This window comes from Pleuronectes platessa, unplaced genomic scaffold (assembly GCF_947347685.1).
Source record: "Pleuronectes platessa unplaced genomic scaffold, fPlePla1.1 scaffold_27, whole genome shotgun sequence".
Classification (NCBI taxonomy): Eukaryota; Metazoa; Chordata; class Actinopteri; order Pleuronectiformes; family Pleuronectidae; genus Pleuronectes; species Pleuronectes platessa.
This window is the reverse complement of record NW_026519162.1, coordinates 1,485,180-1,498,206: the sequence shown is the minus strand read 5'-3', so window position 1 is coordinate 1,498,206 and position 13,027 is coordinate 1,485,180. Positions and strand designations below refer to the sequence as shown.

General features: G+C 44.0%; 3 protein-coding genes across 3 annotated transcripts; all 3 read left to right on the top strand.

Moving 5' to 3' along the window:
* The first annotated feature begins 170 nt into the window (after window positions 1–170).
* On the top strand, window positions 171–2,305 carry LOC128436454 (myelin-oligodendrocyte glycoprotein-like). Its single transcript, XM_053418186.1, has 6 exons — window positions 171–308; window positions 829–1,071; window positions 1,174–1,512; window positions 1,622–1,693; window positions 1,868–1,969; window positions 2,065–2,305. The coding sequence occupies exons 2-6, from the start codon at window positions 1,023–1,025 to the stop codon at window positions 2,244–2,246; spliced, it is 744 nt and encodes a 247-aa protein (XP_053274161.1). The 5' UTR covers window positions 171–308; window positions 829–1,022; the 3' UTR covers window positions 2,247–2,305.
* Window positions 2,306–5,313: 3,008 nt separating this feature from the next.
* Window positions 5,314–6,596, top strand: LOC128436446 (myelin-oligodendrocyte glycoprotein-like). Its single transcript, XM_053418182.1, has 5 exons — window positions 5,314–5,362; window positions 5,465–5,803; window positions 5,913–5,984; window positions 6,159–6,260; window positions 6,356–6,596. Exons 1-5 carry the CDS (start codon window positions 5,314–5,316, stop codon window positions 6,535–6,537), a joined length of 744 nt encoding a protein of 247 aa, XP_053274157.1. The 3' UTR covers window positions 6,538–6,596.
* A 3,008-nt stretch (window positions 6,597–9,604) lies between these two features.
* On the top strand, window positions 9,605–10,887 carry LOC128436445 (myelin-oligodendrocyte glycoprotein-like). The gene is made up of 5 exons (XM_053418181.1): window positions 9,605–9,653; window positions 9,756–10,094; window positions 10,204–10,275; window positions 10,450–10,551; window positions 10,647–10,887. Exons 1-5 carry the CDS (start codon window positions 9,605–9,607, stop codon window positions 10,826–10,828), a joined length of 744 nt encoding a protein of 247 aa, XP_053274156.1. The 3' UTR covers window positions 10,829–10,887.
* The last annotated feature ends 2,140 nt before the right edge of the window (window positions 10,888–13,027 follow it).

The window sequence follows — 13,027 nt, the reverse complement described above, 5'->3', positions numbered from 1 at the left end:
AGTTAATTTACATGACAATTGTTTACAGTGCGGAAGTTACACTGTAACAGACTGCGTCACACTCGCGCTGTGGGTTTTACGCGGTGTCCTCGCCGCCGGTCTACGGGGAGTATAAAGCGAGCGCACGGACGGAAGTTGCATCCGCGCAGGACATCAGCTCCTGTGGGAACACACGAGCAAAGCGGAAGCGCATTGCTCTGCGCCCGTCAGCCCGTGATGCTGCTTTCTCCGCTGGTTGCAGGGGTTAATTTGCCGGCACCTCTTGGTTTTGGCCTGCCCGTGTTCCGGGACTTATTTGGGCTGATCCGGTACCTCTCGTATAGAAAAAAATATTAATACAGAGCTGCCAACTCTCACGCTTTCGGCGTGTGACACACATCCAATTTCTCACGCCAAAAAAAAAAGTGATTTCTTACAAGTGGCCAATACGTCGATCGCGAAGGCAGTGTGGGCCAGCGCCGCCACGCCCACCCCCCCCCTGACAAGAGGTCCGCCGCGGATGAGGTTCGCTACATCGTCCAGGGCGGGGGGTGGCGGCGGCGGCGGCTAAAGACACACCGCCGCTGATGTGACGTTTTGTAATAAATCTTTAATTAGATTTTTGTGTTTGCAACTTGTGTTTCTGCTTGCGCGGCTATATTTTGGTCACCCCGACAAAATCTCACTCCAAGGTTTTTTGAAAAGTTGGCAGCTCTGTTAATGACATATTATATATAAATGATCAAATATGTGTCCCGTACTTTAGAGTTCCCTGCTGTTCTCCTGGAGTTTCAATTTCCCCGAGTGTTTCCCCTCACATGATTAAATGCACACCTCTGTCCCCCCCAGGGGTCGGAACCTCTTTATACATCATGTTCCTCGGAACATCACGAGGATAAAAGGCTGCACTCTGCAGTTTTATCTGCACAGGACATCAGCTCCAGATCAGTGAGAATCTTAGCGAGAGAACAGGACCTGCAGCCGGCTCTTCAGATCCCTGGACGGGTTCGGTACAATCTGTTCTGCGGACAAAACTCTGGAAAATGGACAAGACTCTGTTCACTTTACTGCTCATTGTCCTACTTGTCTCTGGTGAATTTATTAATCCATGTTCACACTGACACCACATCTGTCCTGAGAGGCATCAACTCTGTGTGATGTTAACAGGACTAAGTGTTTTCTGTGTTTTCTCAGGTGGATCTCATCCCACATGTTCGAGTCTGTCATTAACGGTGGAAGAAGGTGAAGACGTGAGTCTTTGGTGTGGACTTGTTCCCTCGGTCAACCTGATGAATTACACTGTGGAAGTTACAAGAACCGACCTCAGCCAGTTCGTCCTCCTGTATCGAGACAGAAGAGTCCTCCTCGATGTCCATATGGAGCAGTACAGACACAGAACCACACTGGACCTCAGAGGCCTGATCAGGGGAAACATCACAGTGCAGATCTCCTCTGTGAAGATGTCTGACAGAGGAGATTACACATGTTTGATCCCCAGACTGAAAGCCAGGTGCATCATCACCCTGCATCTTGGTAAGGATCCTGAACTCATGCCTGTACGGCACAGTGGACAAACGGCAGATTGTGAGGGAACTTGTGATGTGAGAAAGTGCTCAACCTGTTTGTTTCTCATGTGAAACAGTGGAGGAGAGGAACCACGTCAGTGCTGCGCCTCCTCTGGAGAACAACTCCACATCCAACCAGCCGGGGAAAGGTATCTGACTTATTATCCACTAGAAAACTGGAGTCATGCCTTTAATTCACTTTACACTTCATCCTCTGTTCTTCTGTGTCTGAGTCCAGAGCAGTAAACCACAGAGGAATTGGCAGAATGAGTCACTGAAAAAAAGAAGATTCATCTCCTCTCTGTTTGCCTTCACTCCTGCAGGTGCTGTTGCAGCCATTGTTGTTGCTGTGGTCCTCTGTGTTCTTCTTCCTCTTGGTGCTCTCCTGTTAGTAGACTTCATAAGACTGAGAAGTGGAAGAAACAGTAAGTGACCGTTTCTGCTCTGTAGCATTTTACTCTCAGTGCATTTACTCCAGTTTTGTTGGAGCTTTTAACAAGTGTCTCAAAACCACTTTCAGGTCTCACAGGGAATTGTGTGACGAGATGCAGAGGACAAAAGGACCAAGATCCCTTCACTGGTTACCGTGCTGCCACCGGATCGGGTCCAGTCTACATCCAGGACATGGTCCAACCGGATGAAATGAGAGGGACAGGCCCCTGTGAGCTGCGAGCAGAGACTTCCCCTCACTTGGAGCATTAAAGAGAGAATATCTAACTGATCAGTTGATGATGAAATAACGACTTCAATAAAAAATGTTCACTGCTGTTAACACTTTAAAAGTATGTATTAGATATACGTGATGAAGTGTCTGCTTAACCTCTGATATTAAAATGTTGAAGCCACAGTTCAGGTGATTGAACCGTTTATTTGTTTAACACAAGTACTGAGTACATTGTACAAGGACCTTTTCCTTATAGATCAAACACGACACTTTGGTGAATTAAGGTTTTCAGTCATCAAATGTTGTCTTAGACACATAATCAGAGTATTGACTCATATCTTAATAATCAATGATTGATTGGATTCGAACCAAAATGTAAAAGGCCTGTGATTAATTTCAAATTCCAACAAAACGTTCCTCAAAGTGTTCTTGTGTGATTACAATACTGTGCGTGTTGCTGCTGGGACTTTCTATATCATATCTGCCAGTCTTGCACATTACAACGGATTATGTCATAATTCTCTATGTGGAAGGGGGACGATCTCGGCGAACAGAAGAAATATACCTGACGCAGGTATCGGTGCAGAGGGCGATCACAGCCGAAGTGAACAGCGCCACTGAGTTACATGGGGGCGGGCGTGAACCCGGCGGGGCGCGCACTGCTGCCAGTCAGACTGCCGGTCAGAACTGATCCGTGTAACGTGTCGTAAGATCTGTTGTTGATGTTCCAGCCCGGTTTGGTACAAACTCTCGAATTCTATATTTCCTGAATCCAAAGTCTACCTCCTGTGGAGACACCTTTTGTTTCAAATCCAATCATTATAGTCTCCGTCTCTTTTCTCTGTGCTCCCCGTGTCAGTCTCTCAGCACGTGTCACCAAGTACGACATGAAGTGTTGTGAACTCAGTCTGTTGATATCAATCCTCTTCCGCTCCTCTCCTCTGAAGCAGAAGGAGCAGACACCAACACGCGCGGCTAGACCCGCTACGTCTTCCTCTGTATCTGACGCGTTGATGATGAAATGAAACAACTAACCCAAAACGACTTCTATAACAAATGTTATAACTTAGTCACACTTTAAAAGTATGACTAAGATATACGTGAGGAAGTGTCTGCTTAACCTCTGATATTAAAATGTTGAAGCCACAGTTTATGTGATTGAAGCGTTTATTTGTTTAACACAAGTCTGAGTAGATTTTCTCCCATGTATTTTCAACCCTAACTTCATAAACACTTGTATAGACATCATATATCAGAGACTTTATTTCTTCTCAACCTCTAATCTCAGATTCCTGTGTTCTGCAGCTTCTTCTGAATCAAGAGGAACGAGAGCTGTTTGTGGGACTCGTCTCCAAGAGGACAGGAAGAGACATTCAGAAGAAATCTGTCTCAATCAACCTTGTAGACTTTGAGTGGAGTTTCATATAGGTCAGTGAGAGCTCTCTCCCTAGGTCATTTGTCAATTTGTCTCTTTAATTTTGTACATGTAATCATATTGTTCTTCTCCTGTCCACTAAATATTAATCAATTCATTTCCAAATATGGGTATGCTTCCTTTCCTTGTACACAAAAGGGAACATGCTCCCTTGTCCAAGGGCACGTAATCCAATGTAGGATTTGATCTCTTTATTTCTCTCTGTTAGAAATTAGGATCAGTTATTGGATGTATTTACTTCATGAATGTCACTTGTTGATCTTCCATGTAATCAAGTTGCAGAGCTTGTGTTGTTGAATTAATAGTTTTAAAGAGATTCGTCTGATAGAGGCAGTCTTATTTGACCAGGACCATTCAAAATGAATAAAGAAAGGAATATTTCATGTTGTTTTTAATTATCACGTGTTATACATTCTCTTTGTGGGATTAATGTTTTGTCCTGATACTTGCATCATTTCTCCAAGTGTTTTACAAGGTTCATTTGTTTTATCAAATGTAATGAACAGACTGATAACTGTCATGTTCTGAAATCTACATCAGTAATGGACAACTTTGTTTCTAACAACAAAAAAACAGCAAGTATTTCAGTAGCTGCATTTCATACGGTAATCATTCAGTATACGTTGTTCAGAATATCACATCAACACATGGAACCAAGGTTTTGGTAAAGATGAGTTTAATTGATAGGAACTGACTGTCATCATGCTGCTATTACATTAAATTAATAAGACCGTATCCTCGCCGCCGGTCTACGGGGAGTATAAAGCGAGCGCACGGACGGAAGTTGCATCCGCGCAGGACATCAGCTCCTGTGGGAACACACGAGCAAAGCGGAAGCGCATTGCTCTGCGCCCGTCAGCCCGTGATGCTGCTTTCTCCGCTGGTTGCAGGGGTTAATTTGCCGGCACCTCTTGGTTTTGGCCTGCCCGTGTTCCGGGACTTATTTGGGCTGATCCGGTACCTCTCGTATAGAAAAAAATATTAATACAGAGCTGCCAACTCTCACGCTTTCGGCGTGTGACACACATCCAATTTCTCACGCCAAAAAAAAAAGTGATTTCTTACAAGTGGCCAATACGTCGATCGCGAAGGCAGTGTGGGCCAGCGCCGCCACGCCCACCCCCCCCTGACAAGAGGTCCGCTGCGGATGAGGTTCGCTACATCGTCCAGGGCGGGGGGTGGCGGCGGCGGCGGCTAAAGACACACCGCCGCTGATGTGACGTTTTGTAATAAATCTTTAATTAGATTTTTGTGTTTGCAACTTGTGTTTCTGCTTGCGCGGCTATATTTTGGTCACCCCGACAAAATCTCACTCCAAGGTTTTTTGAAAAGTTGGCAGCTCTGTTAATGACATATTATATATAAATGATCAAATATGTGTCCCGTACTTTAGAGTTCCCTGCTGTTCTCCTGGAGTTTCAATTTCCCCGAGTGTTTCCCCTCACATGATTAAATGCACACCTCTGTCCCCCCCAGGGGTCGGAACCTCTTTATACATCATGTTCCTCGGAACATCACGAGGATAAAAGGCTGCACTCTGCAGTTTTATCTGCACAGGACATCAGCTCCAGATCAGTGAGAATCTTAGCGAGAGAACAGGACCTGCAGCCGGCTCTTCAGATCCCTGGACGGGTTCGGTACAATCTGTTCTGCGGACAAAACTCTGGAAAATGGACAAGACTCTGTTCACTTTACTGCTCATTGTCCTACTTGTCTCTGGTGAATTTATTAATCCATGTTCACACTGACACCACATCTGTCCTGAGAGGCATCAACTCTGTGTGATGTTAACAGGACTAAGTGTTTTCTGTGTTTTCTCAGGTGGATCTCATCCCACATGTTCGAGTCTGTCATTAACAGTGGAAGAAGGTGAAGACGTGAGTCTTTGGTGTGGACTTGTTCCCTCGGTCAACCTGATGAATTACACTGTGGAAGTTACAAGAACCGACCTCAGCCAGTTCGTCCTCCTGTATCGAGACAGAAGAGTCCTCCTCGATGTCCATATGGAGCAGTACAGACACAGAACCACACTGGACCTCAGAGGCCTGATCAGGGGAAACATCACAGTGCAGATCTCCTCTGTGAAGATGTCTGACAGAGGAGATTACACATGTTTGATCCCCAGACTGAAAGCCAGGTGCATCATCACCCTGCATCTTGGTAAGGATCCTGAACTCATGCCTGTACGGCACAGTGGACAAACGGCAGATTGTGAGGGAACTTGTGATGTGAGAAAGTGCTCAACCTGTTTGTTTCTCATGTGAAACAGTGGAGGAGAGGAACCACGTCAGTGCTGCGCCTCCTCTGGAGAACAACTCCACATCCAACCAGCCGGGGAAAGGTATCTGACTTATTATCCACTAGAAAACTGGAGTCATGCCTTTAATTCACTTTACACTTCATCCTCTGTTCTTCTGTGTCTGAGTCCAGAGCAGTAAACCACAGAGGAATTGGCAGAATGAGTCACTGAAAAAAAGAAGATTCATCTCCTCTCTGTTTGCCTTCACTCCTGCAGGTGCTGTTGCAGCCATTGTTGTTGCTGTGGTCCTCTGTGTTCTTCTTCCTCTTGGTGCTCTCCTGTTAGTAGACTTCATAAGACTGAGAAGTGGAAGAAACAGTAAGTGACCGTTTCTGCTCTGTAGCATTTTACTCTCAGTGCATTTACTCCAGTTTTGTTGGAGCTTTTAACAAGTGTCTCAAAACCACTTTCAGGTCTCACAGGGAATTGTGTGACGAGATGCAGAGGACAAAAGGACCAAGATCCCTTCACTGGTTACCGTGCTGCCACCGGATCGGGTCCAGTCTACATCCAGGACATGGTCCAACCGGATGAAATGAGAGGGACAGGCCCCTGTGAGCTGCGAGCAGAGACTTCCCCTCACTTGGAGCATTAAAGAGAGAATATCTAACTGATCAGTTGATGATGAAATAACGACTTCAATAAAAAATGTTCACTGCTGTTAACACTTTAAAAGTATGTATTAGATATACGTGATGAAGTGTCTGCTTAACCTCTGATATTAAAATGTTGAAGCCACAGTTCAGGTGATTGAACCGTTTATTTGTTTAACACAAGTACTGAGTACATTGTACAAGGACCTTTTCCTTATAGATCAAACACGACACTTTGGTGAATTAAGGTTTTCAGTCATCAAATGTTGTCTTAGACACATAATCAGAGTATTGACTCATATCTTAATAATCAATGATTGATTGGATTCGAACCAAAATGTAAAAGGCCTGTGATTAATTTCAAATTCCAACAAAACGTTCCTCAAAGTGTTCTTGTGTGATTACAATACTGTGCGTGTTGCTGCTGGGACTTTCTATATCATATCTGCCAGTCTTGCACATTACAACGGATTATGTCATAATTCTCTATGTGGAAGGGGGACGATCTCGGCGAACAGAAGAAATATACCTGACGCAGGTATCGGTGCAGAGGGCGATCACAGCCGAAGTGAACAGCGCCACTGAGTTACATGGGGGCGGGCGTGAACCCGGCGGGGCGCGCACTGCTGCCAGTCAGACTGCCGGTCAGAACTGATCCGTGTAACGTGTCGTAAGATCTGTTGTTGATGTTCCAGCCCGGTTTGGTACAAACTCTCGAATTCTATATTTCCTGAATCCAAAGTCTACCTCCTGTGGAGACACCTTTTGTTTCAAATCCAATCATTATAGTCTCCGTCTCTTTTCTCTGTGCTCCCCGTGTCAGTCTCTCAGCACGTGTCACCAAGTACGACATGAAGTGTTGTGAACTCAGTCTGTTGATATCAATCCTCTTCCGCTCCTCTCCTCTGAAGCAGAAGGAGCAGACACCAACACGCGCGGCTAGACCCGCTACGTCTTCCTCTGTATCTGACGCGTTGATGATGAAATGAAACAACTAACCCAAAACGACTTCTATAACAAATGTTATAACTTAGTCACACTTTAAAAGTATGACTAAGATATACGTGAGGAAGTGTCTGCTTAACCTCTGATATTAAAATGTTGAAGCCACAGTTTATGTGATTGAAGCGTTTATTTGTTTAACACAAGTCTGAGTAGATTTTCTCCCATGTATTTTCAACCCTAACTTCATAAACACTTGTATAGACATCATATATCAGAGACTTTATTTCTTCTCAACCTCTAATCTCAGATTCCTGTGTTCTGCAGCTTCTTCTGAATCAAGAGGAACGAGAGCTGTTTGTGGGACTCGTCTCCAAGAGGACAGGAAGAGACATTCAGAAGAAATCTGTCTCAATCAACCTTGTAGACTTTGAGTGGAGTTTCATATAGGTCAGTGAGAGCTCTCTCCCTAGGTCATTTGTCAATTTGTCTCTTTAATTTTGTACATGTAATCATATTGTTCTTCTCCTGTCCACTAAATATTAATCAATTCATTTCCAAATATGGGTATGCTTCCTTTCCTTGTACACAAAAGGGAACATGCTCCCTTGTCCAAGGGCACGTAATCCAATGTAGGATTTGATCTCTTTATTTCTCTCTGTTAGAAATTAGGATCAGTTATTGGATGTATTTACTTCATGAATGTCACTTGTTGATCTTCCATGTAATCAAGTTGCAGAGCTTGTGTTGTTGAATTAATAGTTTTAAAGAGATTCGTCTGATAGAGGCAGTCTTATTTGACCAGGACCATTCAAAATGAATAAAGAAAGGAATATTTCATGTTGTTTTTAATTATCACGTGTTATACATTCTCTTTGTGGGATTAATGTTTTGTCCTGATACTTGCATCATTTCTCCAAGTGTTTTACAAGGTTCATTTGTTTTATCAAATGTAATGAACAGACTGATAACTGTCATGTTCTGAAATCTACATCAGTAATGGACAACTTTGTTTCTAACAACAAAAAAACAGCAAGTATTTCAGTAGCTGCATTTCATACGGTAATCATTCAGTATACGTTGTTCAGAATATCACATCAACACATGGAACCAAGGTTTTGGTAAAGATGAGTTTAATTGATAGGAACTGACTGTCATCATGCTGCTATTACATTAAATTAATAAGACCGTATCCTCGCCGCCGGTCTACGGGGAGTATAAAGCGAGCGCACGGACGGAAGTTGCATCCGCGCAGGACATCAGCTCCTGTGGGAACACACGAGCAAAGCGGAAGCGCATTGCTCTGCGCCCGTCAGCCCGTGATGCTGCTTTCTCCGCTGGTTGCAGGGGTTAATTTGCCGGCACCTCTTGGTTTTGGCCTGCCCGTGTTCCGGGACTTATTTGGGCTGATCCGGTACCTCTCGTATAGAAAAAAATATTAATACAGAGCTGCCAACTCTCACGCTTTCGGCGTGTGACACACATCCAATTTCTCACGCCAAAAAAAAAAGTGATTTCTTACAAGTGGCCAATACGTCGATCGCGAAGGCAGTGTGGGCCAGCGCCGCCACGCCCACCCCCCCCTGACAAGAGGTCCGCTGCGGATGAGGTTCGCTACATCGTCCAGGGCGGGGGGTGGCGGCGGCGGCGGCTAAAGACACACCGCCGCTGATGTGACGTTTTGTAATAAATCTTTAATTAGATTTTTGTGTTTGCAACTTGTGTTTCTGCTTGCGCGGCTATATTTTGGTCACCCTGACAAAATCTCACTCCAAGGTTTTTTGAAAAGTTGGCAGCTCTGTTAATGACATATTATATATAAATGATCAAATATGTGTCCCGTACTTTAGAGTTCCCTGCTGTTCTCCTGGAGTTTCAATTTCCCCGAGTGTTTCCCCTCACATGATTAAATGCACACCTCTGTCCCCCCCAGGGGTCGGAACCTCTTTATACATCATGTTCCTCGGAACATCACGAGGATAAAAGGCTGCACTCTGCAGTTTTATCTGCACAGGACATCAGCTCCAGATCAGTGAGAATCTTAGCGAGAGAACAGGACCTGCAGCCGGCTCTTCAGATCCCTGGACGGGTTCGGTACAATCTGTTCTGCGGACAAAACTCTGGAAAATGGACAAGACTCTGTTCACTTTACTGCTCATTGTCCTACTTGTCTCTGGTGAATTTATTAATCCATGTTCACACTGACACCACATCTGTCCTGAGAGGCATCAACTCTGTGTGATGTTAACAGGACTAAGTGTTTTCTGTGTTTTCTCAGGTGGATCTCATCCCACATGTTCGAGTCTGTCATTAACAGTGGAAGAAGGTGAAGACGTGAGTCTTTGGTGTGGACTTGTTCCCTCGGTCAACCTGATGAATTACACTGTGGAAGTTACAAGAACCGACCTCAGCCAGTTCGTCCTCCTGTATCGAGACAGAAGAGTCCTCCTCGATGTCCATATGGAGCAGTACAGACACAGAACCACACTGGACCTCAGAGGCCTGATCAGGGGAAACATCACAGTGCAGATCTCCTCTGTGAAGATGTCTGACAGAGGAGATTACACATGTTTGATCCCCAGACTGAAAGCCAGGTGCATCATCACCCTGCATCTTGGTAAGGATCCTGAACTCATGCCTGTACGGCACAGTGGACAAACGGCAGATTGTGAGGGAACTTGTGATGTGAGAAAGTGCTCAACCTGTTTGTTTCTCATGTGAAACAGTGGAGGAGAGGAACCACGTCAGTGCTGCGCCTCCTCTGGAGAACAACTCCACATCCAACCAGCCGGGGAAAGGTATCTGACTTATTATCCACTAGAAAACTGGAGTCATGCCTTTAATTCACTTTACACTTCATCCTCTGTTCTTCTGTGTCTGAGTCCAGAGCAGTAAACCACAGAGGAATTGGCAGAATGAGTCACTGAAAAAAAGAAGATTCATCTCCTCTCTGTTTGCCTTCACTCCTGCAGGTGCTGTTGCAGCCATTGTTGTTGCTGTGGTCCTCTGTGTTCTTCTTCCTCTTGGTGCTCTCCTGTTAGTAGACTTCATAAGACTGAGAAGTGGAAGAAACAGTAAGTGACCGTTTCTGCTCTGTAGCATTTTACTCTCAGTGCATTTACTCCAGTTTTGTTGGAGCTTTTAACAAGTGTCTCAAAACCACTTTCAGGTCTCACAGGGAATTGTGTGACGAGATGCAGAGGACAAAAGGACCAAGATCCCTTCACTGGTTACCGTGCTGCCACCGGATCGGGTCCAGTCTACATCCAGGACATGGTCCAACCGGATGAAATGAGAGGGACAGGCCCCTGTGAGCTGCGAGCAGAGACTTCCCCTCACTTGGAGCATTAAAGAGAGAATATCTAACTGATCAGTTGATGATGAAATAACGACTTCAATAAAAAATGTTCACTGCTGTTAACACTTTAAAAGTATGTATTAGATATACGTGATGAAGTGTCTGCTTAACCTCTGATATTAAAATGTTGAAGCCACAGTTCAGGTGATTGAACCGTTTATTTGTTTAACACAAGTACTGAGTACATTGTACAAGGACCTTTTCCTTATAGATCAAACACGACACTTTGGTGAATTAAGGTTTTCAGTCATCAAATGTTGTCTTAGACACATAATCAGAGTATTGACTCATATCTTAATAATCAATGATTGATTGGATTCGAACCAAAATGTAAAAGGCCTGTGATTAATTTCAAATTCCAACAAAACGTTCCTCAAAGTGTTCTTGTGTGATTACAATACTGTGCGTGTTGCTGCTGGGACTTTCTATATCATATCTGCCAGTCTTGCACATTACAACGGATTATGTCATAATTCTCTATGTGGAAGGGGGACGATCTCGGCGAACAGAAGAAATATACCTGACGCAGGTATCGGTGCAGAGGGCGATCACAGCCGAAGTGAACAGCGCCACTGAGTTACATGGGGGCGGGCGTGAACCCGGCGGGGCGCGCACTGCTGCCAGTCAGACTGCCGGTCAGAACTGATCCGTGTAACGTGTCGTAAGATCTGTTGTTGATGTTCCAGCCCGGTTTGGTACAAACTCTCGAATTCTATATTTCCTGAATCCAAAGTCTACCTCCTGTGGAGACACCTTTTGTTTCAAATCCAATCATTATAGTCTCCGTCTCTTTTCTCTGTGCTCCCCGTGTCAGTCTCTCAGCACGTGTCACCAAGTACGACATGAAGTGTTGTGAACTCAGTCTGTTGATATCAATCCTCTTCCGCTCCTCTCCTCTGAAGCAGAAGGAGCAGACACCAACACGCGCGGCTAGACCCGCTACGTCTTCCTCTGTATCTGACGCGTTGATGATGAAATGAAACAACTAACCCAAAACGACTTCTATAACAAATGTTATAACTTAGTCACACTTTAAAAGTATGACTAAGATATACGTGAGGAAGTGTCTGCTTAACCTCTGATATTAAAATGTTGAAGCCACAGTTTATGTGATTGAAGCGTTTATTTGTTTAACACAAGTCTGAGTAGATTTTCTCCCATGTATTTTCAACCCTAACTTCATAAACACTTGTATAGACATCATATATCAGAGACTTTATTTCTTCTCAACCTCTAATCTCAGATTCCTGTGTTCTGCAGCTTCTTCTGAATCAAGAGGAACGAGAGCTGTTTGTGGGACTCGTCTCCAAGAGGACAGGAAGAGACATTCAGAAGAAATCTGTCTCAATCAACCTTGTAGACTTTGAGTGGAGTTTCATATAGGTCAGTGAGAGCTCTCTCCCTAGGTCATTTGTCAATTTGTCTCTTTAATTTTGTACATGTAATCATATTGTTCTTCTCCTGTCCACTAAATATTAATCAATTCATTTCCAAATATGGGTATGCTTCCTTTCCTTGTACACAAAAGGGAACATGCTCCCTTGTCCAAGGGCACGTAATCCAATGTAGGATTTGATCTCTTTATTTCTCTCTGTTAGAAATTAGGATCAGTTATTGGATGTATTTACTTCATGAATGTCACTTGTTGATCTTCCATGTAATCAAGTTGCAGAGCTTGTGTTGTTGAATTAATAGTTTTAAAGAGATTCGTCTGATAGAGGCAGTCTTATTTGACCAGGACCATTCAAAATGAATAAAGAAAGGAATATTTCATGTTGTTTTTAATTATCACGTGTTATACATTCTCTTTGTGGGATTAATGTTTTGTCCTGATACTTGCATCATTTCTCCAAGTGTTTTACAAGGTTCATTTGTTTTATCAAATGTAATGAACAGACTGATAACTGTCATGTTCTGAAATCTACATCAGTAATGGACAACTTTGTTTCTAACAACAAAAAAACAGCAAGTATTTCAGTAGCTGCATTTCATACGGTAATCATTCAGTATACGTTGTTCAGAATATCACATCAACACATGGAACCAAGGTTTTGGTAAAGATGAGTTTAATTGATAGGAACTGACTGTCATCATGCTGCTATTACATTAAATTAATAAGACCGTATCCTCGCCGCCGGTCTACGGGGAGTATAAAGCGAGCGCACGGACGGAAGTTGCATCCGCGCAGGACA

Coding starts and splice junctions, on each gene's coding strand:
- LOC128436454 (XM_053418186.1), top strand. CDS start 1,023: ATGGACAAGACTCTGTTCACTTTACTGCTCATTGTCCTACTTGTCTCT. Junction 1,513..1,621: donor CATCATCACCCTGCATCTTG/GTAAGGATCCTG, acceptor CATGTGAAACAG/TGGAGGAGAGGAACCACGTC. Junction 1,970..2,064: donor ACTGAGAAGTGGAAGAAACA/GTAAGTGACCGT, acceptor AACCACTTTCAG/GTCTCACAGGGAATTGTGTG.
- LOC128436446 (XM_053418182.1), top strand. CDS start 5,314: ATGGACAAGACTCTGTTCACTTTACTGCTCATTGTCCTACTTGTCTCT. Junction 5,363..5,464: donor CATTGTCCTACTTGTCTCTG/GTGAATTTATTA, acceptor GTGTTTTCTCAG/GTGGATCTCATCCCACATGT. Junction 5,804..5,912: donor CATCATCACCCTGCATCTTG/GTAAGGATCCTG, acceptor CATGTGAAACAG/TGGAGGAGAGGAACCACGTC.
- LOC128436445 (XM_053418181.1), top strand. CDS start 9,605: ATGGACAAGACTCTGTTCACTTTACTGCTCATTGTCCTACTTGTCTCT. Junction 9,654..9,755: donor CATTGTCCTACTTGTCTCTG/GTGAATTTATTA, acceptor GTGTTTTCTCAG/GTGGATCTCATCCCACATGT. Junction 10,095..10,203: donor CATCATCACCCTGCATCTTG/GTAAGGATCCTG, acceptor CATGTGAAACAG/TGGAGGAGAGGAACCACGTC.